The sequence below is a fragment of the Panthera onca genome, chromosome B3 (assembly GCF_046562875.1).
Source record: "Panthera onca isolate mPanOnc1 chromosome B3, mPanOnc1 haplotype 2, whole genome shotgun sequence".
Lineage (NCBI taxonomy): Eukaryota > Metazoa > Chordata > Mammalia > Carnivora > Felidae > Panthera > Panthera onca.
In genome coordinates, this window is record NC_138344.1 from 97,649,429 (window position 1) to 97,672,431 (window position 23,003).

A 23,003-nucleotide genomic window follows, 5' to 3' on the forward strand; every position below is an offset into this window, starting at 1 on the left:
GCTTATACTAGTGATAATAGCCCCAAACTGGAAACAAATCAAATGCCCATCAACCAAAGAATGGATAAATTATGATATGATCATACAATGAAATATGATTACTATGAAAACAATGATTGCTATACATGACATGAATTACTCCCACAGACATAATGTTGAGCAAAAGAAACCAAGCAAAAAGGGTGCATTTTGTATATCCTATTTATCTGAAGACCCAGATCAGCTAAAAACCAATCTATGGTGATAAAGGATCAGAACAGAGATTAGCCTGGGCAATGGAAAGGGCAAGAGGATATGAAGAAAGAAGGACATCGATTGTAATGGAGCATAAGGAAAGGAGCCTTCAGAGATTCTGATAATGTTCTATATTTTTAATCCCCAGATCAAAAATCAGTTTCATGAGTGTATACATATATAAAAATTCATCATGCAGTACACCTAAGCATTTTACTGTATGTAAGTTACCAGCTCAAATTTTAAACATGAAACAAAAAACTAAGAATAGAACTAACTAGGTGTATATAAAATCTATTAAACAAATAAAAACAAAGCTATAAAATACTCTTGATGGACACAAAAGAAGATTCAAGAAAATTTAAAGATAAATCACCAATAAAATGACCTTCAACTTTACCAAATTTTTTCTGGTACTTAAAGCACAGAGCTTACTCCACGAAGACATTAGTACCCTGGTCATTCATGAAAGAACTAAGCCTTGAACTTACTTACCTCTGAAAAAGCCTATTTTAAGTTAAGAAGACAGACTATCTTATAGGTGTCGACTCTCCCAAAGTTAGTATATGACCTTTTATGAGATCTCAGTAAAAACACTGAGAATTTTTTTAACTAGATACACTGATTCTTAAGTTTATGTGGGGAGAATACAATAGCTAACTATCATAACAGAGGTGGGGGAGGTAGAGTGAGGGGAGTAGGAGGATAATTAGTCTTAACGATTTTAACAGGTATTATAAAGACATAATAATCAAATTATGCTATTCGCACATGACTAGACATAATAATGCAATAAGAGAATTTCTGGAAAGAATCCAAAAAAATATATGGTCATTTAGTACATCATAAAGGTAGCATGTCAAATCCATTAGTAAAAATATTAAGTTTTTAATAATTAGTATTTAGACAAATGGGTAGTCATGTGAAAAGAAACTAAAATTGAATACAAACTTCATGCATCTTACCAAATAAATTAATACTGTGTATCAACTATTAAATATTATAACAGTGAAATTGTAAAAATACAAGAAAAAAAATAATAGAATTCTTTTATAACCTTAAAATCAGGAAGGCCTTGCTAAATATGACACAAAACCCAAAAGTCATAGAAGAAAATATAGATAAATTAGACTATATTAATTGAATATTTATACAAGCCATTGAAGATGGCTTTATAATGGAAGAGCAACTTTGCTACTTTTCTGTACGGTATTTGAAGTCCAGAGAGTTACTTGGGATTATATAAGAAGATAGCATAAGAAGTATCAGCAATCTGGGATTAGCAAAGAGATAAGATCTCCGGTTACTGGTTTAACTAAGAAAAGGCCTGATTGAATCAACTGATATAGGAAGGACATTCTAACTCCCCATTGACCTAGATTTCCAAAGCTGTATACAGAAAGCTAGAAATACTTGGTTTAAGAAAACTTAGACTTCAACAAAATGTTCACCTACAATAATTCTAATTAGTCTATACATTTAATAAATTATATTCCTTCATTAGGGTTTATATATCTTATTTTATTGTAAACTTCTTTAAATCTTTTTTGAAACAAGTATACATTTAAGTCAATATACCTAGAACTTCTTTGCAAATCTGTTCTTCTAAATTAATGTGGCTAAAATGACAAACATCATTGATACCAAATATTTGTCAATGACTAATTTACAGAATAACAATCAATTTCCCCTTTTAAGTAGACATTTTAGAAAAGATACACCTCTCCTAGTAACCTAAAAAAACTGAAACCAACCCAAATGTCCAACAACCGGAAACTATTCAACTACAGTGTATCAACTCAATGAAAAAAGGAGGGCCAGACTAGTGTATGGGAAATGCTTCTGTGTTCAGTAAAAAATTTATGCATAGCATAAATTCAGCCATGTAAAAACATACATGGAAAAACATGGAGGCAATTAACAAAAATATTACCTGTGGGTTGGTGCTGGGTGATGAAATTATGGGCAATGTTAATTTTCTATTTTTTTCCTCTTACAAATTTTCTACAATGAACATATATTACCTTTGTAATTAGTAAGTAAACACCATTTAATTAAAAAATAAGAAAATTCCATTATAAACCAGAGAAACAACCTCTATTTTAAAGGTATTCTGATATGTTAAAGCATGTAGCCTCAGTTAGTCTGAAATTTTATTATTCCAGTAAGACCCATGAGAACACCCAGCTCAACCCTCCGAGACCACCAATTGAAAATGTATACCAAACACATACAATTTATTTCTGAAGCTGTCCGTTCAGCTCTGGCATTCCTGTTTGTAGATCTAATGGTATGACGAATGATTGCATGGGGCTGTGAATATAAGCATAATATACACACTTTAAAAAATTTCAGTGATAAAGTTAAAAGGTCAAACTTTTTAACTAAATGATCATTTACTGACAAACATGACTACCTACTAATAAATTACGGGATAAACATAAACAATACAATGAACACTAACATATTTTAGGTTATTCACTTATTCTATGTTTATACTGTATGAAATATTGAAAAGATGCAAAGAAAATCAGAAATCTTATCTCCAAAGAGTTTATAATCTAGAAGTTAAGACACACAAATACTTAATAAGATTAGAAAATGGTCAATGCCATTGATTAAGATGGTTACTATTAATGCCCAGATGAAAAAGAAATTACTTCCACCTGAAGGGGTATAGAAGTTCTTCATGACAGAGCTGTAATCTGCTCTAGGCCTCAAGGACAGTAGGTAATGGATGTGCAGCAGTGTGGGAAGCATTTGAGACAGCAGAGAGAATATGAACAAAGTGATGCAAGAAGAAAAGGAAATGGTAGCATTTAGGTGAACTGGAGTTGGTTATTATTTGGTGAAGATTAAGGGATGAGGTGACAAAGCTGGACAGACAGACTGGGGATGAGCCAGATCACGAAAGGCTCTGAATGCAAGGTGAGGACTCTCAATTTTATTTTCTCAGCAAAGAAATTTTTTGGAGATTTTACAAAAAGGGTGTCAGACTTCAGAATAATTGGATAAGTGTGTGAGAAGATATGGAGGGGAGAAACACTGGATGCAGGGAGATTGAGTAAGGATACTGCAGTAAATCAAGTGAGAAACTTGCTACTTTACACCCTTTGGTACAAGCTCCTGATCTCTTCAAACTATGCCTTCAGCTCAACTGCCACCTACCAAATTTCTAATGACTCACTCTCAATCATTGATGATGGACAGGAGCTCATATGTTTTTTCCTCTACTTCAAGACCCATCATCATACCAAGGGACTTCAAAAGCCCATTGTTTGGGACTTAAGTTTTCTGACCTCATCTCTAGAGACACTCTCCCAGATTTCAATGAACTCTTGATTGCTAAGATCACACCATGGACCCTCCCATCAGCTCTGACACTTGAACTCACACTATCTTCCAAACTTCTCAGCCTTCTAGCTCACTCTCATTTACTCCCATTACACTGCTTCGTGTTCACAATGGAATCCCAAGTCCATTAGCCCATTAACCTTCTTACTGTCCATCAGCATTTCTCTTTTCTTCACTTTTCTTCTTAACCAATTTGTATGCAGTGTTCCACAATTTCAAGCAATCTCTTGCCAGTATCCTAAATTCCCTTTGCCCCACTGTCCTTCAGTATTCTGGCATGCCAAAATGACACCTTAGATGAATTAAACTAACTACCTTTGTGTTTATATTGGGGATACAAATCACTACTGGAGGAAAGTTACCCAGCAGACCACACAGAAAATTAATTTCATCTGAGGCTTCAACTTTGCCCCAAAACACTTCACTATAATCATTTAACCCAACCATTCTCCTCAATTACTATTTCACACCTTCTCTTCCCACTCTTCAAGCCCACTCATTTTCTGTCAGGACTTTCAAGACATGATCTTGCCATTACTTCACAAGGAAAACCAGAATCACCAAATAGAAGATAACTTTGAACGACAACCTTCAACTATACTCCTCTCTAGTGCAAGATTAAAGCATTTCATTATCTAAGATCAAGCCTCCCATTATAATCTAGATCTCAGGCTCTCCTCCTTTCTCAGAGACTTTGCCTATTTACCTTGTTTCTCTTGAATCTTTCCTCTCCATCTACTGAATCCTTTTCATAAGCATTTAATCCTGTTCAAACTTACTTCCCCCAGATAAACAATAACTAAATAACTAAATAAATCCCTACCAACTCATTTTCCTCCAGCTACTACTGCTCAGCCTACCTCTCCCTTTCACAACTAAATTTCATAAATGTATTGCTATACTTATTTTCCAAACCACTCTAATCTAGCTTCACCTCTATAATTTGAATATTATCCTTTAAAAAAAGTATTCAAGCACCACCACCTAAATCCAAAGACTTCTTTAACTTATCTTCTAGGCAATATTCTTGTTGAAAACTTCCCTCCTTCTTTTAATGGTCTTTATCAATCCTTTGCCATTCTTCTTAGCCTACTTGATTCTTAAATTTTGGGAGAAATCTAGGATGCTGTCTGAGGCCCTCTCCTGTTTTCTCATTCTACATGCTTCCCTTGAGTGATTTACTCCTTAAGGTATCAACTACTTCTGTACTTAATGACTCCCAAGTTTCTATCTATAGTCCAAACTTTTCTCCCCAAGCTACCACCACATATCTAATTTCTAGTGAGACGTCTCCATTTGGAAGTCTATTCAACATCAAAATTACTATACATAAAACTTGAATTCATCTTTATTCCCAAGTTTGATTTTACTCTAGTGTTCCTACCTCAATAAATGGGGCGGCACTTTTATGATCACCCAGCCATTCAAATAAAAATCTAGGAGTACTCTCTTTTCACCCCCCACACTCATGTTTTCATCCAATCTCCAACTCTCTCAGAGAATTCTTTTACTGGTCCATTTTTCTCCATCCTTGTTATACTCCTAGTCTAAAACACCACCATCTCTATCCCAGATGACTTCAAAAGCCTCTTAGCAGATTTTCAGAAATGGAACCACTATTCTGAGGCCATAGAGATCTTTTAAAAATGCACATATAATTACACGTCACTCCTTTACCCTTTAATGGCTTCTACTGCCCTTTGATAAAGCCCAAAAATTTTAACATGGTTTGAAATGGCTAGTGTCTAGCTATGTGACTTTATCTCCCACTATCCCCCTCCTTGTTTTCTGTTCGAACCAGACTATCTTTAGTTCCTCAAGTATACAGTCTTCTCTCTTATCACCAGGCTTTCTTTTTAACATTTATTTATTTTTGAGACAGAGAGAGACAGAGCATGAACGGGGGAGGGTCAGAGAGAGGGGGAGACACAGAATCGGAAGCAGGCTCCAGGCTCTGAACTGTCCGCACAGAGCCCGACGCGGGGCTCGAACCCACAGACTGTGAGATCATGACCTGAGCCGAAGTCGGCCGCTTAACTGACTGAGCCACCCAGGCGCCCCTTATCACCAGGCTTTCTAACATGTGATTATGCTCTCTGCTCAAAACAATTCTGCCTGCCCTCTTCCTCTAATTCCAATTTATCCTTCAGATTTTCAACTTACAGACCACTTCTGTAGCAAGTCCTTCTCTGTCCCTAAAATATGCCTCCATAGCATACTCTATATCCTGTTCCATAACAGTTATCACACTTGTGGTATTTCTGAGGTTCCTATGAGACCATACTATAAGTTCTTTCAAGGCAGGGACTGGGTCAATCTCATATGCCATCGTGTCCCCAACTACCTGGCACAAGGACTTCAAGAACTGAGAAGTACAGTGATACCACATTAAATAGAAATAGAGAACTCAGAAGGTAAAGTGGATCTGGGAAGCCCAGCAAAATAATGTGGGGAATAAAAAAAAGAATCTGGTTAGTTATATAACCAGTGAAAGACAAACTGGGGAATCAAATAATATCAATTTTATATTGAAGTTACAACAATTTTAATAATTTTATAAAAATCTTATTACAAGTCTGCAAATGATAATTTAAATAAAAAAATCTATGAATAGCGAGTTTATTCAATATTTTCAGTTAAAGTTCATTTAACACTCAACAAAATATTCATTAGATACCTACTACAGGACAAGACTATGCTATACAGAAGGCAAGGATTAGTTTTTAAAGATTAGTTTTCAAAGATTATTTAGTGACTATTTCTATTAAACACATACATAGAAATGGTAGCATATTAACTAAAACAATAGGCTTTGGAGTTAGTGCCTTGGATCCAAATAGCTGGTTCCACTACTTACTAGCCATATGATCTCGGGAAAATTACTTCTATTCTTTCTCTGTTATTTCCTCATTTATAAAATGTGGATAGTAACAGAGTATGTTGTAAACTGTTTTGAGTATTTAATGAGTTAACATAAAAATTATCTAGCCTAATACTTGGTACACAATGACTCCCCAGTGCGTTATTAGTAGTTATGATGATACTTACACAGTATAATTCAAAACTTAAGAACATAAAGTAAAACATTTCCTTCAACAAATAAATAACACAAAAAGTATGGTCCTATTGTCTTGCCAGAAGTGAAGGTAGAGATATAACAGGAAATAAAGGCATAAAGAGAAATGAGGACACAATCACAGAAATAAAAAGAAATCCTAAAAGGAGAGGAAGAGACACTGGTGGAAAAGTTCAGCTGTGCTTTATGCAAGCATAGTAGGTACCTGCTAATGGGCAGGAAGTCCCTCATTCATGATTTACAAGTTTTGATGTTAAATATAATATATTCAAAAAGACTTCAGAATATTTTCAGAGAAGGAAAATGTAGGAATAGCTCTACATGTAATAATATATAATTGTCCTGAACAAGTATTGGAAAGGATAAAATTTCTATGGGAACCTCAACTTTTAAAAAATATATTTATATTGTTAATAATCTGTATAATAGAGAAATAAAAAATGGCCAATTAGAGAGTCTCTTCAGTGAAAAATAGTATGTGCATGTGCTTTGGCTAAACTTTTGTTCTCTTGGTCCAAAGCAATGTTCCTAACCTCTTTTATTTCCTTAGAAATAGATGTACTTTCTCTTTAGAGAAAGATCAAGCTCTCACTACAGAATTTGAGGTTTGGGGAGAAGGGAAAGCACTTCCGGATTTCTGGGAGGGGAAAATGATCTGATTCTAATCTTAGCTACCTCTCAACTTTTGGCAAACCAACTATGAAAAGAAAATGATATAAATGGTTTTAATTAGATTAGTAATCCTAGTTCTTTCCAGAAAAAGTGTCAACCAGTTATTTATGTAATACCACAATTTTTTTTTAAAGTATTACCTGGTAATTATATGCAGGGTAAGTTTAGTTTACATTGCTAATTAATCTTTGTAGCTAAATCTGTTGTAACTAACTTAAAAAAGAGTAAATTAGAAAATAAACATTAAGGCCATATTAAATATTTATTTTCAAATATTAGACTGAAAACCTCTTTACCTCAAAGTCATCATCATCTCCTTCAGTGTAGTGTGCATGGTTGTCTGGATTATTCACTTTGTCTAGCAGTTCAACTGCGAGGGCCCTAGAGAGACCTGGCTGCCCTACAAATGTATGCTAAGTCAAAACAAAACAAAACAAAACTTCATGAATATGCTTTTACATCAATGGTTCATAGAAAATGTTATTTGTACTTTTTCATTCAGTAACTATCAAAAACAAGCATATGGAAGCCTACTAATACAAATAAATTAGAGCACGTACTAGTAAAAGTATCAGAGAGACCATAATTGTATATTATAAAACTGCAGCACCCTTGTGGAGTAAGTTTATGACATGAATCATTTTTTTTTTTTTAATTTTAAGTAGGTTCCATGCCCAACATAGGGCTTGAACTCATGACCCTGAGATTAAGAGTCACATCCTCTACTCACTGAGCCAGCCAGGCACCCCAACATGAATAATTTTTCAAGTTATCTATATTAGGTTGTAAAATTGCAACCTTGGCTATAACAACTGACATTCATTACTCATGTCACTATAGTGATATATATGCAAATGAATATCACATCATAATAAGAAAAAAGCATGTGTATTCCACATATGCATACATTTAATTCAGTAACATTATGTAAATGTAAAAAGACAAACAGTTACATTTTGGTATTTAAATAAAGTTTCCTTAAATTGTTGTAATCATGAACTTTTTCTAAAAATATTTTACAAACACATATACACACAGAACATTCTATATTTACATAAGAAACCGAAAAAGGCAATTAATTTTAGGTGATAGCAACATTTTTAAGAGTTTTCTCTAAGGCAGGGGTTGGCAAACTAAAGCCCATGGGCAAAATCTGGGGCACTGCCTCTTTTTGTGAATAAAGGTTTCAGTATTAAAGCCATGCCCATTCAATTGTACTGTCTTTGGTAGCTTTTGTGCTTCAATGGCAAAACTGAATAGTTGCTACAGAGACTGTAGGGCCCCAAAGCCCAAGACATTTACTACCTGGCTCTTCCCAAAAAGTTTGCAGACCCCTGCAGTAAGAGATCACTAAATTTTTATATTAAAAATCTTAAATACTTTGTTCGAGTGATATGCCTACTTACTGCATTGACTACAGAATATTCCCCTATAATTTCAATGACTTACAGTCAGAAGTCTTTCAGCAGTTGGTCTTTTTTTGGGGTTTTTGGTTAGTGCTATTTTGACAAAATTATGGAATGTTGATGACCTTCAAATAAAAAGAGACATGTACAAAAATATTTCACTAATATTAGTTTTTTAATGTTACTAAATAACTTATAAGCAGTTAGAAAGTCTGAAACACATGATTTTTCTTAGGCCTCTTAGCTCTATATAAGCCAAAAAACAAGACCCAAAGAACAGTATACCCCTTGAAAACAGGTGTCAGTTTCATCTATTAAGTAAAATGAAATTAGTTACAAGAAATAGTAACATACCATCTCTAAAAAATACACAAAAAACTAGAAATGGGTATTATAGGATTTAAAATCTAGTATTTATTCTTCTAGGTGCCACTTAGGAATCAAAATGGCTTTTTCCCACTGCTTAATTTATAAAATATATAAATGTTTTCCTATACCAGAAGAATGGCATGGAGGTAGGATTGGTAATGTAAAAGATTATTTAAATCAGTATAAGGTCACTGAATTTCTTAGGAACAAGGGCATCCACATAGCAGCTCTCTTGCAGAGAAATCAAATCACTGCATTACATTTGGTGGCTTGTGGCGGAGATAACGTGGACTCAGAGAGTACCTGAGACTGGCAAAAGTACTCCAATGGTAACAGCTTGTGGTCATTCATTCCTGAATGAATATTGAGTCATTCCTGCCATAAAGCCCTCCAGTTCCAATTGCTTAGGAACTTAGGGTAACAAGAATCAGGAAGAAACTCTTATCAACACAAAAGAATACATCCACAGTAGGATATAAACTCCTTTATTTCCAGTGTGATTTTCCTTTCACTCCTGGCATCATCTCCAGAATGTCCTGGCTCCTAAATAATACTTTGCACAGACAGGTCAATAAAACATAAAACAGTAGTTCAGAACCTGTTTGGGGGACAGGTCTCTTAAAATATGAAACAAGATATGGACTGTCTCCCTAGAAGAATATACATACAGAATTTGGGGAACCCATGTACCTCCCACACCAAAAGATCCATGAAATCTAGATGAAGATTGGAAACTTTTATTTGCATGGTTTCTTTTATTAAATGCATGGGAATACATTACCAGAAAAATAATTTTCAATTTTTATCATCCAATTAAAGATATCCTAATGGACTTTAAGAAAAGGCAAACTGCTTTACTTAGAGAAAGAAGAGATTAGGATGAAAATAAATAGTAAAATTTTGAATATTAGGTCAGGAAGGTAGAGAAAAATCAACAGTGATTAAGTGTCATGGTATCTGGGAAACCTTTTCATATCATGTTCCATAAAAGTTAACATATAATTAACAAGTAACAGAATGCAAGGCAAAGATATAAATCTCCAAATTTTTAATATACCCATTTCCAATCCTTTCCTCACCACACCTCTTACCCAAGCCTCCAAAACACTAAGAAAATGATCAGAGTTTTACCAGAGCAGGAGATTATAAAAATCTTTTGGACTGACATGGGCTTGTTCTTATTCCTTGTTACTCTAAGTTCCTAAGCAACTGGAACTGTCAAGAATATAACCCAGATCCTGGCCACAGCTCTGTTGAGTAAATTAGATATGTAATTGCAAGTAAACTATTTAAAGGCTCTGGACTTCAGTTTCATCATTTTTCCAAAATATAATTTATTGTCAAATTGGCTAACATAGAGTGTGTACGGTGTGCTCTTGGTTTTAGGGGTAGATTCCTGAGGTTCATCGCTTACATACAACACCCAGTGCTCATCCCAAGAAGCGCCCTCCTCAATGCCCATCACCCATTTTCCCCTCTTCTCCACCCCACCCTCCCCCATCAACCCTCAGTTTGTTCTCTGTACTTAAAAAGTCTCTTATGGTTTGCCTCCCTCCCTCTCTGTTTGTAACTATTTTTTTCCCCTTCCCTTCCCCCATGGTCTTCTGTTAAGTTTCTCAAGTTCCACATACAAGTGAAAATGTATGGTATCTGCCTTTCTCTGAATGACTTATTTCACTTAGCATAATACCTTCCAGTTCCATCCACATTGCTGCAATTCAGTTTCATCACTTATAAGAGAACTGAACCTATCTCCTTTCCAACGGCAAAATTCTATAAATCTATATATTCATTAACTTACCATTTTGTTTTGTCCTTTAGTTTTGGAGGCTGAAAATTACTTTTTGACATTAAGAAGAGGGCCCTGGAATAAAAATTTCAGTTAAAGGGCAATATTAAAATACTTTGATTACCTCATCTAATAATCAGAATGAATATTCTGTAATCCATTTACAAATTACTACATACGTAGACACTGATGAACACTGGTATGGAATATGAAAATTAATTTAAGATTTTACTTATTTATTAAGTTTATTGATAATGTAGTTTTATGTATGTACATATGGATGTATGTTATCTCTATGCCCAACATGGGGCTCAAATTCACAGCCCCGAGATTAAGAGTCTCATGCTCTACAAACTGAGCCAGACAGGAGCCCCTGGACACTAAATTTTTATATTTTAGATAGCCAATAGATATTTCATTTTCTTTCTTTTTTTTATTTTTATTTTTTTTAATATATGAAATTTATTGTCAAATTGGTTTCCATACAACACCCAGTGCTCATCCCAAAAGATGCCCTCTTCAATGCCCATCGCCTAGATATTTTATTTTCAAACAAGCTCTTATTCATAAGGCAAAGCTACCAAATATTAGAGAAGAATTTTATCACTATACTTTTAACATATATAACTAATATTATATCTTAGATATAAGCATGTATATTAATTAAATATCATTCTATAACACAGAGATGATACGTTACTCTAACATTAGGTTGTATGCTTAGTGGAAGATTTGCCTCTATAATTGTCTTGGGTATACAAGCAAATTATATCTACTTCCTAGTCTGTTCCCCTCTTTTGGACAATAACTTTCCAGATTCTCTCATTATGAATAATACAGAAATCAACCTGCAAGAGGACTTTCTTTCAGTATGAATTCACCTTTGACTCATTTTCTAGGGACTCTGGGGGTAGAAGGATGGAAGATTTAAGAAAAGTTCTAAAATGCTCTATTTCAGTTTTTCCAACAAAACCCTTTATAGGTTTCCAAGCAAACCCGTCTTTTTTAATACATTTTTATTTTTTTATGTTTTATTTATTTTTGAGGGAGAGAGAGACAGAGCACGAGCAGGGGAGGGGCAGAGAGAGAGGGAGACACAGAATCTGAAGCAGGCTCCAGACTCCGAGCTGTCAGCACAGAGCCCGATGTGGGGCTCGAACTCACTGACCGTGAGATCATGACCCGAGCCAAAGTTGGATGCTTAATCAACTGAGCCACCCAGGCGCCCCCAAACTCAGTTTTAAATACCAAAGATGTTTATCTTTTTAAAGATGAAATGATTCATATATAAAGTTTATATTCTTACAACTGTGAGGCATTCTTTTAAATCTGCTCTTCTTTAGTCTTTATCTAAATGCTAAGCAATAATTAGGTAATAATAGATTGTTTTTTCACTAATAATCAATTTTCCGTGTTGCTTTGGTTTATGCATGTGTAACAGCTGCCTTTAACTGTTGAAAATTTTTGCTTAACAATTCATTAAAAAATTAAGAAAAAAGATTAATTCACCAACTATTGGACATTCAGATTTTTTTCCACTGTTAACCTGGAATGAATAATTCTTAGCTTTTTTTTCCCTTGGGTTATTTCCTAAGTATAATTTTCTAAGTAGTAGAATCACAGAAACATTTGTACTGCTCCTAACAAGTAACATCCTAAAGGTCTGTACATAATGGCATTCCAACAAAAAGTAGGTATCTTTTAACTTTTGTATCTTTAGTTACTTGAGAAGTCAAATAGTTTTCCAAGTTTCTTTGTATTTGGTACTTGCTGATTAACAGTCTATCTTTTGCCTTCAGAGTCTCTAAATAAATTCCTTATGTATATATACATATATACTAATCCGTTGTCTATCTTGCTAGAAGAATACTTTCTGCACTCTGTTGATTTTCTTTTCAACTTTATACTGTTTTCAACTTTATACTTTAAAAGCTTAAATTTTAGCTCAATTCATCTTTTACTTCAAAATATAAAAACACTTTCAAAGGCCATCAAATATTTTTTTGAGAGACAATATACCCTAAAATGTAAATAATAATTATACTAAGCATAACTACCTATTATCCCTAGACAAAATAAACAAAATCAAAAAAAGAATAGAAAAAAAATGTCACCTACATCCTATCATTTGCTCATAATTCCACTTAGAACAGAAAAAGAAACAATTGATGGAAGAATGTAAAGACTTAAAAAAACTTTACAAATTTTAACTGCTATATCTAGTATGATTAAGGGAGATTTGCTTAATGAAACAGCTTTAAATAGTACAGATGATTCACTCCACGTTGTCTTAGGAAACAACACAAGAGAGCAGGTATTGGGTGCAACTGATTACCCCTAAGTCCTTTACAACACCTTTACTATTTCAACATACTTGAAAATGAGCTGGAAATACTCAAGTTATCAATATTTCATTCTCCCTAAAGACTTGATTAATAACTGCATAATTGTAAATAGTGAGAACACCTCATTGGATGGAGATCAAACATAGGTGGTTGAAGCTCTCCAAGTTCAATTGCTGTTATTCCTACTGCCCAGATATCACAGAGTTGGTTGTAGCCGCCATTCTTTTCTACTGCTGCAACTTCTGGGGCCATCCTAGAAGGAATCAGTGAATATAACATTTTTATTTTTTAAAAATGATATGAAATCTGCTCTTTTTTGTTATATTCACTCAACTTCTAGAGGGAAAGAGGCTGAGAGACATTTACTAGGAAAGACTTAATAAAGACCACATGTATAAAGATATACTCTTTCCAAACTCATCGCTTAAAAATCTTCCATCTTCTCTGAAGACTAGTGCTCTGAGGAAAAATTTGGTTGTCTTACTTTAGTTTCTGTTTTGTGAATCTTGTCATATAATATGGGAAAAGAAAGAATACCTAAATCCCCATGAAGGTCAGAAATGCTCCCAAAGGAGGTGAGACTTGAGAATGAATCAGCAGGGAGGTAAGGTGAGTGAGGAGCCTCAACATTTTAGGGAGACAGGAAAAGAGCACGGAACATCTGGAAAGGTGACAGGACAATGTTACTCAATGTATGACCTACAGACAGGTATGGAGCCATAAGGTGCTTGTTAGGAGTCTATGATAAGTACAGAAACTGAGAGTATTAACTCTTGTCCAAATACATGATCACTTTTTAGTAATTCAGTCTGGGATGAATTTATTTTATAAAAGTTTGAGAGGATTTAGAAAGTATTTGCAAAATGAACCTCAGACATAGGAGCTAGGTAATGAATGCCCTACTGATTATACAATGAAGTTTAGATTTTATTGTGAAAATGCAAGATTTAATTTTGGATATAAACTTGTTCTGAAACTCATGGCAATAGGAAGGACAGTATGAGAGGAGCTAAAACCAAAGTCAGGTGAATGAGTTGGAAGACAATTTCAAAAATACAAGGGAAAAATGATAAATGACTTTTCAAAGGCAGTGGCACAGGGGACTGAATGAAAGGGGTTGACTGAAGAGACTGATATAAGTATAAAATGCTTGTGGATATTGAAGTAGAGCTATTATCAAACAACTGTGAATATATCTAAGATTAAAGGTCAACTTAGTGGCTGAGTTGGAGTTACCTGTTTGGGATTCAGTGGTTTATAATGATGGCATTTGATTTTATAAAGTATAGATATTACTAAGGGGAAATATTCTTTTTTTAATGTTTACTATTTTAAAATTAATTTATATTGATATTAAATATCCACACAGAAGTGTTTTTATAAGTATTTGGATTACACAAAGTTATGTAACACAATATCACTCAACCTAAAGGTGGTTAAGAACATAAAGTATGTATACTAAAAATGTCTGCTATAAGCAAGTACTAAATACATACAAATGGATATAGGAGTAAAGAGAAGAAAATGATCATTACTATGGAACAAAACAACTAAAGGCAAGTCTCAGAGAGGAAAGTTGAGCTGGTACCCAGAGAGAGTATATGCGTTTTATCTGTTCTGCCCACTAGAATCAGTTAGGGGTGGACAACTGGAGCACCAAGTTGACCAAGAGTGTTACACTTCCTGGCTCAGTGGAAGGCAGAGAGTGATTAATCAGTCTGCCACAGCTGAAGAAAGGCAGAGCGTGTGACACTTTTAAGACAGGGCAGGACTTGAGGGAGAGTTAAGATGGCGGAGAAGTAGAGAACAGGGATTTCTCTCATCCCTCAAACACAGCTGTATTAAGGTCAGAACACTTGGAACACCCAGGAAATCAATAGCGGGAGTGACAGGAAGATCTCCACAGGTGGAGGGAGACAGCTTGGCAGGACAGAGGTGCAAGTATGCGAATTGGGGGAGATAAGAGCGTAGGCATGGAGGGGAGAGAACCACTTCTGTGGAGAGACAAAAGGGAGAGAAAGGCTGTGGAACCACGGTACACCAGAAAGGGGTCCCGGGGAGGTGGGGTGCAGGCTCCTTTAAGACATTGGTGTTGAATCCCAGCTGAGTGCCTAAGAGGCCGGGAGACTGTGGAGCAGGACAAGTCTATTCCCACACTATTCTGTGAGGGCTGCCTGAACAGAGTAGTGAGACACTCAGACAGAGGAGGAAAGATTGGGGTGTCACCACTTTTTTCTCCATCACCAACATGGTGGGGCTTCAGGAAACAGCACGGCAGCCTCCACTGGAGGTGGGACCAATTACAACAAACCCTGCCACTCCGTGCCTGGCAAATGCTTTTGTACTGGAAGGGGACTGACACTGAGGGAACCAGACCTCCTGACCAGCACTGCCACCAGTCCCAGGCACCAAAAGACCTACAGTTTTGTATGTTAGTCTGTTTCTCTCTCTCTCTCTTTTTTTTTTTTCTTCTCTTTTCTCTTCTTTCTACTCTCTTTTTTTTCCTTTGGAATCAGGCTCATAATTTCTGATTTGATTTTTGGTCAATTCTTTATACATATATATATTTCTCTGTTTTGTTTGTTTAATCAGGCTTTTTTATTTTCTACTCAATTTTTTTTAATACCTTTTCTATATCTCCTTCTTTATTTTTCTTTCTCTCTCTCTGGATTAAGCCTTATAGCTTCTTTGATTCTATACTTGGTCTTTTTTTTTGCTCCTTTCATTTTTCTGTTTGTATGGGATGAGGTTCCCCGCCCTTCCCTTTTTACAGGGTTACTTCAACAAACAAATCCAAGAACACTTGGTGGAAGTTTCAAATCCACCCTTTTGAGCAAGGAGGAGCTTTGCAGAGGACTGTCCAGTGGGACAGAGCAGCCAAATATGCAGCAACAGAGTGCATACAACACACTACAAAAACACTTTCTAAAGTGCAAGGCCCTGCACAGTGTATGATCCCTTTTTAATATAGTAGTACTCGCAGGTGTAGGACACATAACAAGCTATTAAAATACCTAAAAGACAGAAAACGAGCCAAAATGACAAAATGGAAGAATTCTCCTCAAAAGAAAATCCAGGAAGAAATGACAGCCAGATAATTGCTCAAAACAGATATAAACAATATATCTGAACAAGAATTTAGAATAACAGTCATAAGACTAATAGCTGGGCTTGAAAAACGCATAGAAGACAGGAGAGACTCTATTGCTATAGAGATCAAAGACCTAAGAAATAGTCATGATGAATTAAGAAATGTTGTCAATGAGATGCAAAATAAACTAGATGCAGTGACAGTGAGAAGAGAAGAAGCAGAAGAGAGAATAAGTGAAACAGAAGATAGAATTATGGGAAATGATGAAGCTGAAAAAAAAGAGGGAAAGGAAATTACTAGACCATGAGGGGAGAATTAGAGAGCTAAGTGATTCAATGAAACAAAAGAATATCTGTAACAAAGGAGTTCCAGAAGAAGAGAGAGAAAGGGGCAGAAGGTTTATTTGAACAAATTATAGCTGAGAACTTCCCTAATCTGGGGAAGGAAACAGGCATCCAAGTCCAAGAGGCACATAGAATTCCCTTCAGAGTCACTAAAAACAGGTCAACACCATGGCCTATCATAGTGAAACTGGCAAAATACAAAGATAAGGAGAGAATTCTGAAAGCAGCTAGGGACAAACGGGCCTTCACCTACAAGGGTAGACACATGAGGGTAGTAGCAGACCTGTCCACTGAAACTTGGCAGGCCAGAAGGGAGTGGCAGGAAATATTCAACGTACTGAATAGGAAAAATATGCAGCCAAGGATCCTTTATCCAGCAAGGCTGTCATTCAGAATAGAAGGGGAGATAAAGGCTTTCCCAAGACAGGGCAGGACTCAAGATAAACAGAGAAGACGAATATACTAGGGACCTAATAAAGAGTAACTGATATAGTCAGGGTACAAAAAAACATAAATTTTGACTAGAGAAGACTGTTCACAGGGGAGGAAAGTCACAGAAAGAGACTGAGGAAGGAAACAGGCATGTGATAAAGGAAATTCTACAGGTAATCTAACTTAGTCATGTTTTCTTTTAACTTTTATTTAAGTGATATTTATTTTGGTTTTTTTTTCCTGTTGTTAAAATTGATACGTGTTGACAAAGAGCATTTGGCCTACATGGAAGAAAACATGTCAAACATTATCCCACCCAAAGAGAGCCATTGTTTCACATATTTACATCCATAAATTTTATTCACACACATATCTTCTATAACATGGTATTACATTATGCTACTTTTAATCTTACTTGTTTCTTTTTTGAAAGTTTATGTGTGTGTGTGTGTGTGTGTGTGTGTGTGAGAGAGAGAGAGAGAGAGAGAGAGAGAGAAAGAGAGAGAAACACACACATACAAGCAAGGAAGGGGCAGAGAGAGGGGGAGAGAGAATCCCAAGCAGGCCCTGTGACATGGGGCTAGATCTCGCAAACTGCGAGATCATGACCTGAGCTAAAATCAAGAGTCCCTTGATGCCCCAGGTGCCCTAATCTTGCTTTTTTGAATAATAGTATATCATGAGCCTATCCTTGCCTATTCATCTTTTACAATAGGATTAAAAAAATTTTTTTTGGTTTATTTATTTATTTTGAGAGAGAAAGTGTGTGTGAGTGGGTAAGGGCAGAAAGAGAGGGGAGAGAGAATCCCAAGCAGGCTCTGCACTGTCCGTGCTGAGCCTGATGCAGGGCTCGAACTCAGGAACCATGAGATCATGACCTGAGCTGAGATCAAGAGTCAGATGCTTAACTGACTCAGCCACCCAGGTGCCCCTACAACAGGATTTTTAATATCAGCAATTTACTCCACTGATTTGCATAAACATACACAATTTCCTTAACTAATTCCTTTTGCATGTGCGTGCATACTTTCCCCTCAATTTTTAAAGTATTGTAATAAAGCTCTTCATATAATTTCTATGCCTCTCTGATAAATTACTACAAGTAGAATTAAGACTAAAGAATACAAGCACAGTTAAAGGTTTCTGGGAAGACATTATTGCCAAATTATCCTTCAAAATTATGCTATCAATTTCTACTTTCACTGTCAAATATTCAGTGATAATAATAGGTTTACCCATGATTCCAAGTATTTTCCAACTTGAAAGAAAATAATGGTGTTACTTATTTAATTTACATTTTAATTTACATTTACCAGCTTTTGTTCAAGCTGGTAGATATGCAGACATTTTAAATTTTCATGTAGTTAAATCTATCACTTTTACCCTTTAATGTTTTATGCTTTTGTGCCAAGAAAGGCTTACTTAACTCTTAAAGCTGATAGTTACTGATAGTTCTTTTGGTTTCACTTTTATATTGAACTATTTCCATATACAATTTATTTTGGCATTAGATATGAGGTATGGAGTGACTTTAAATTTCTTTCCAAATAATATATTATTCAAACACTGTCTATTTAAAAAAATCCAAGCTTTCTTACAAACTTTAAATGTTATCTTTTATTTCACTAAATTATTTTATATATTAAGGTTTATTACTAGGTTTTTTATTATATTTCAATTATCTGTCTTCATTGATGAAAGCAGCATTTTAGAAAGATCGTTTTGTCAGTACTTGGTAAGATGCGTTAAAAGGAAGGTAGCTGATAAAGACTAATGGTAGGATGCATGAATTTTAAACAACCAGAAATTGAAATCCTATATTAAAACAGAATCAATACCAAAAGAGTAACAAAATGATAAGAGATCATAATAAAAGTCTTTCTTTTGAAAAATCTCATACCTATGAGTCTTCTTAATACAAAATCCCAGAGACAGTAGGAATTATTATTAGCACTTTAACTCAGAGAAAGCTGAACAATAAAAATGAGTATCAAAGTTCCCAATCAGAAGTATGATAGTATTAAGGAGCATGCAAATCTCCAGACTTGTATTATCACTTGTCTTACTAAGTATCAATGCAGATCACTAACTGTGAAGAAATGAAAATGCACAAAATTCAATCATAGTATCTTACCAGTAAGGGGTGCCAATGAAAGATTTTCTCTTTGCAATGGTAGCTGTTATTTTTGCAGCCACACCAAAGTCAGCTAGTAGGGAAAAAATTGGACAAAAATTTTAGTTCTTTCAATAAAGTCAACAACATTTCTAAATTTCACCCTTAGGCATGACATTATTAATAATTCAGATAGTAATGCTAGGGAAATATATATAAATTGAATCCCGAAATCTCTTCTTGCTTGGTTTATAACATGCTCATTAAAGGAAAATCATTTTTTTGGCACTTTATTAGAATAAAACATACTTTATAAAGAACAAAGTTTAATAAAAAAATTGACTACAAGCATACTGAAGTTTAATTAAGGGAAAAAAAGGTAAAAAAAAATAAATAAACCACCCATGTGGATGCCTTTTATTCTAACACAACTAGGGTAGTATTTTGGTGCTATTAAAAAAGGCTTTTTCTCTATAAATACTTTTTTATTGTTGTTTCACATGGTTATAAAAAACTGATTATACATATAGTTCATTTTTGTCATTTAAGTAACACCTCAAGGATTCTACTCTTATTCTCCTTAACTGTTAATTCTGATGACTGAATAATGTTCCATAAGTGGATTTATTACAGTTTTAACAGTTTCTCTATTGCTAGTCCTATGTTTGTACTTCTTTCTATATAAACAGTGTATAATCAATACTCCTATGAATATAGAATTTTTTTATGTTTAGGATTAAGTTCCTTTAAACAGAGTCTCAGGAGTAAAATTACTGGATCATAACTTGAACATTATTGTGGTTCTTCATATGAATATTAAACTTGTATAATGTTAATTCTCATTTAAAATTTTATTAAAATTTTTAGGAAAAATGTGAGAGACTTGAAATAACATACCTAATTTTACATCACCATGATCTGTCAATAAAATATTTGCACCCTAAAACAAAAATACAAATACTATTAAATTAGTATCACAAAATTCCTTCAAAAATTATCTATTTAAGTATATTAAATGAACTTACTTTGATATCTCTATGCATTTTGCCTTTAGTATGCAAATAGGCAAGACCCTGAAGTTTAAAAAAAAAAAAAGTATGCATTAGTAAAGCTGCAAACTTAATGCCTACATTTTCTATTTAAATTCTCACTGAATAAGAAAAACTAAACGTCTTCTTCAGAGGCGGAGGAAAAATCTAGAAGAGTTTCTTTTTACTAATCAGTTTCTTTTTACTGTATTTTAAGATTTCGAATTCATTTTACACCACCACCACCACCACACTCAAGATAAGGAACATATCCGTCACTCCAAAGTCCCTCCTACACACAAATACTGATCGACCTTCTATTACTACAGATTTAAATTTTCCAGACTTTTACATAAACTGAATTTCACAGTATATTCTTTTTTTGCCTGGTCTCTTTCATTCACAATAATTAATTTGAGATTCCTTGTTAATGCAGGTATCAATAGTTCATTTTTATTATTTCCATTGTACAGATACACAAGAATTTGTTTACACACCCATCTGTTGATAGACATTTGGATGGTTGGGTTGTTTAAAGTATTCGGCTATTATAAGTAAAGTTGCTCTTAAGGTTCATATAAAAGTACTAGTATGACTTTTTCCTTCCAGGTACCTAGGAGTGTAATGGCTGAATTGTATGGTGCTAATAAATTTAAACTTTTAGGCAACTGCCAAACTGTTTTCCAAAGCAGCTGTACCATTTTATATTGAAACCAGCAGTGTATGAGAGTTCCAGTTAATCCATATTCTCATCAATCTTCTTAAGGTCAGTCTTTAATTTTGGCCATTCTTTGGTGAAATGTCTGTTCAAATATTTTGTCCATTTGTTTATTAGGCTCTCATTTTTTTTATTACTGAATTTTGAGAGTTCTTTATGGACTCTGGATACAAGTTCTTGATCAGATATATACTTTGCAAGTACCTTCTTCTAGTCTGCAGTTTCTCTTCATTCTCTTAAGTGTCTCTAGAAAGATGGAAGTTTTTCATCTTGATAAAGTCTAATTTACCAAGTTTTTCATTAAAACTTTTGTGTTATGTCCAAAAGTGCTTTGCTTAATTCAAGACTGCAAAATTCTCTTCTGTTTCCTTCTAGAAGTTCTAGTTCTAGGGTTTATATTTAGGTCTGTGATTACTTTTGGGTTTTTACATATGATATGAAGTATGACTTAAGGTTCATTTGTTGGCATAGGGATGTCCAATTATTCCAATACTATTTATTGAAAAGTCTATACTTTTTTCACAGATTTGTCTTTTCGATTTTGTTAAAAATCAGCCATCCATATAGGATTTACTTCTGGTCCTTCTGTTCCATTGAGGTACTTATTTACTCTTATACCTATACCATTATGTTTTGATTACTATAGTTTCATAAGTCTTTTTTTTAATTTTTATTTTAGGGAGAGAGAACATGAGCAGGGGAGAGGGACAGTAGGAGAAAGAGAGAATCTTAAGCAGGTTCCATGCTCAGTGTGGAGCCCGACACAGGGCTTGATCCCACATCCCTGGGATCATGACCTGAGTGGAAATCAAGAGTCAGATGCTCAACTGACTAAGATAGCCAAGAGCCTCAGGACTGCACTGAATCTATGGGTCAACCTGGGGAGAACTGACATCTTAACTACTGTGAGTCTCCACATCCATGAATATGTTATAGTTTTCCATTTACTTAGGTCTTAATTTTTCTTAGCAGTTTCAGTTTTTAGTATGCAGGGGTTTATGTATCTTTTGTCACATACATTCCCTTAAGAATGTCATATTTTTGTTAATGTTAGTATTATTTTTTAAAGTTCTGAATGTAGTCAGTGTATAGAAATCCAATTGATCTTGTACATGGATCTTGAATCCTGCAAGCTTTCTAGCCTCACTTAATTAGTTCTAGAAGCTACTTTGTAGATTCTATTTCATTTTTTACACACATGATTGTGTGGTCTGTGAATAAAGACAGTTTTACTTCTTACTTTCATTTTTGTCTTACTGCACTAACTGAAACCTCTAATACAATGTTGAAAAGAAGGAGAGCAGGCATCTTTGCACTGCTTGATCTTGGTGGGAAAGCATCTAGTCCTTTACCATTAAGTATGATTTAGTTGTAGGTTTTTCATAGGTGTTCTTTATCAGGCCGAACAAGTTCCTTTCTGTTCCTAGTATGCTCAGAATCTTTATCAGGAACAAATGCTGGATTTTGCCAAATGTTTTTTCCGTGTCTATTTAAGATGACCATGTGGTTTTCTCATTCTGTTTGCTACTATGGTTAATTACTTGAAGTGATTTTTGAATGCTAAATCATAGTTGCACTTTAGGATAAACATCACTTGATGATGTGTTATCTTTTAAAATATATTGTTGGATTACCTTTGCTAATCTTTTATTTTCCTTTTAAAGTTTTGCATCTGTGTTTATGAAGGATATTATTAGTCTGTAGTTTTGTTCTCTTGCAGTATTATCTGGTTTTGGTTTTGGAGCAATGGTGGCCCATAAAATGATTTGGGAGCTATTCTCTACTCTTCAATTTTCTTTTCTTTAAAATTTTTTTAACATTTATTCATTTTTGAGAGGCAGAGCACAAGTGAGGGGCGCGGGGGGCAGAGAGAGAGGGAGACACAGAATCCGAAGCAGGCTCCAGGCTCTGAACTGTCAGCAAAGACACCGATGTGGGGCTCGAACCCACAAACCATGAGATCATGACCTGAGCTGAAGTCGGACGCTCAACCAACTGAGCCACCCAGGCACCCTTTACTCTTCAATTTTCT

At 34.7% G+C, this 23,003-nt stretch overlaps 1 protein-coding gene across 4 annotated transcripts in view; it reads right to left on the minus strand.

The window, feature by feature from the left end:
* The window catches only part of MAP4K5 (mitogen-activated protein kinase kinase kinase kinase 5), a 110,938-nt gene that overhangs the window by 33,811 nt on the left and 54,124 nt on the right, over positions 1–23,003 (minus strand). For all 4 annotated transcript variants that reach the window (XM_060619811.3, XM_060619810.3, XM_060619812.3 and 1 more), the window contains 8 exons: positions 20,251–20,298; positions 20,123–20,165; positions 19,247–19,319; positions 13,367–13,498; positions 10,913–10,975; positions 8,786–8,867; positions 7,633–7,749; positions 2,469–2,547 (listed from right to left, as the gene is read on the minus strand). In XM_060619811.3, the coding sequence (XP_060475794.1) occupies positions 2,469–2,547; positions 7,633–7,749; positions 8,786–8,867; positions 10,913–10,975; positions 13,367–13,498; positions 19,247–19,319; positions 20,123–20,165; positions 20,251–20,298 (637 nt within the window). The remainder of the gene's footprint in view (positions 1–2,468; positions 2,548–7,632; positions 7,750–8,785; positions 8,868–10,912; positions 10,976–13,366; positions 13,499–19,246; positions 19,320–20,122; positions 20,166–20,250; positions 20,299–23,003) is intronic.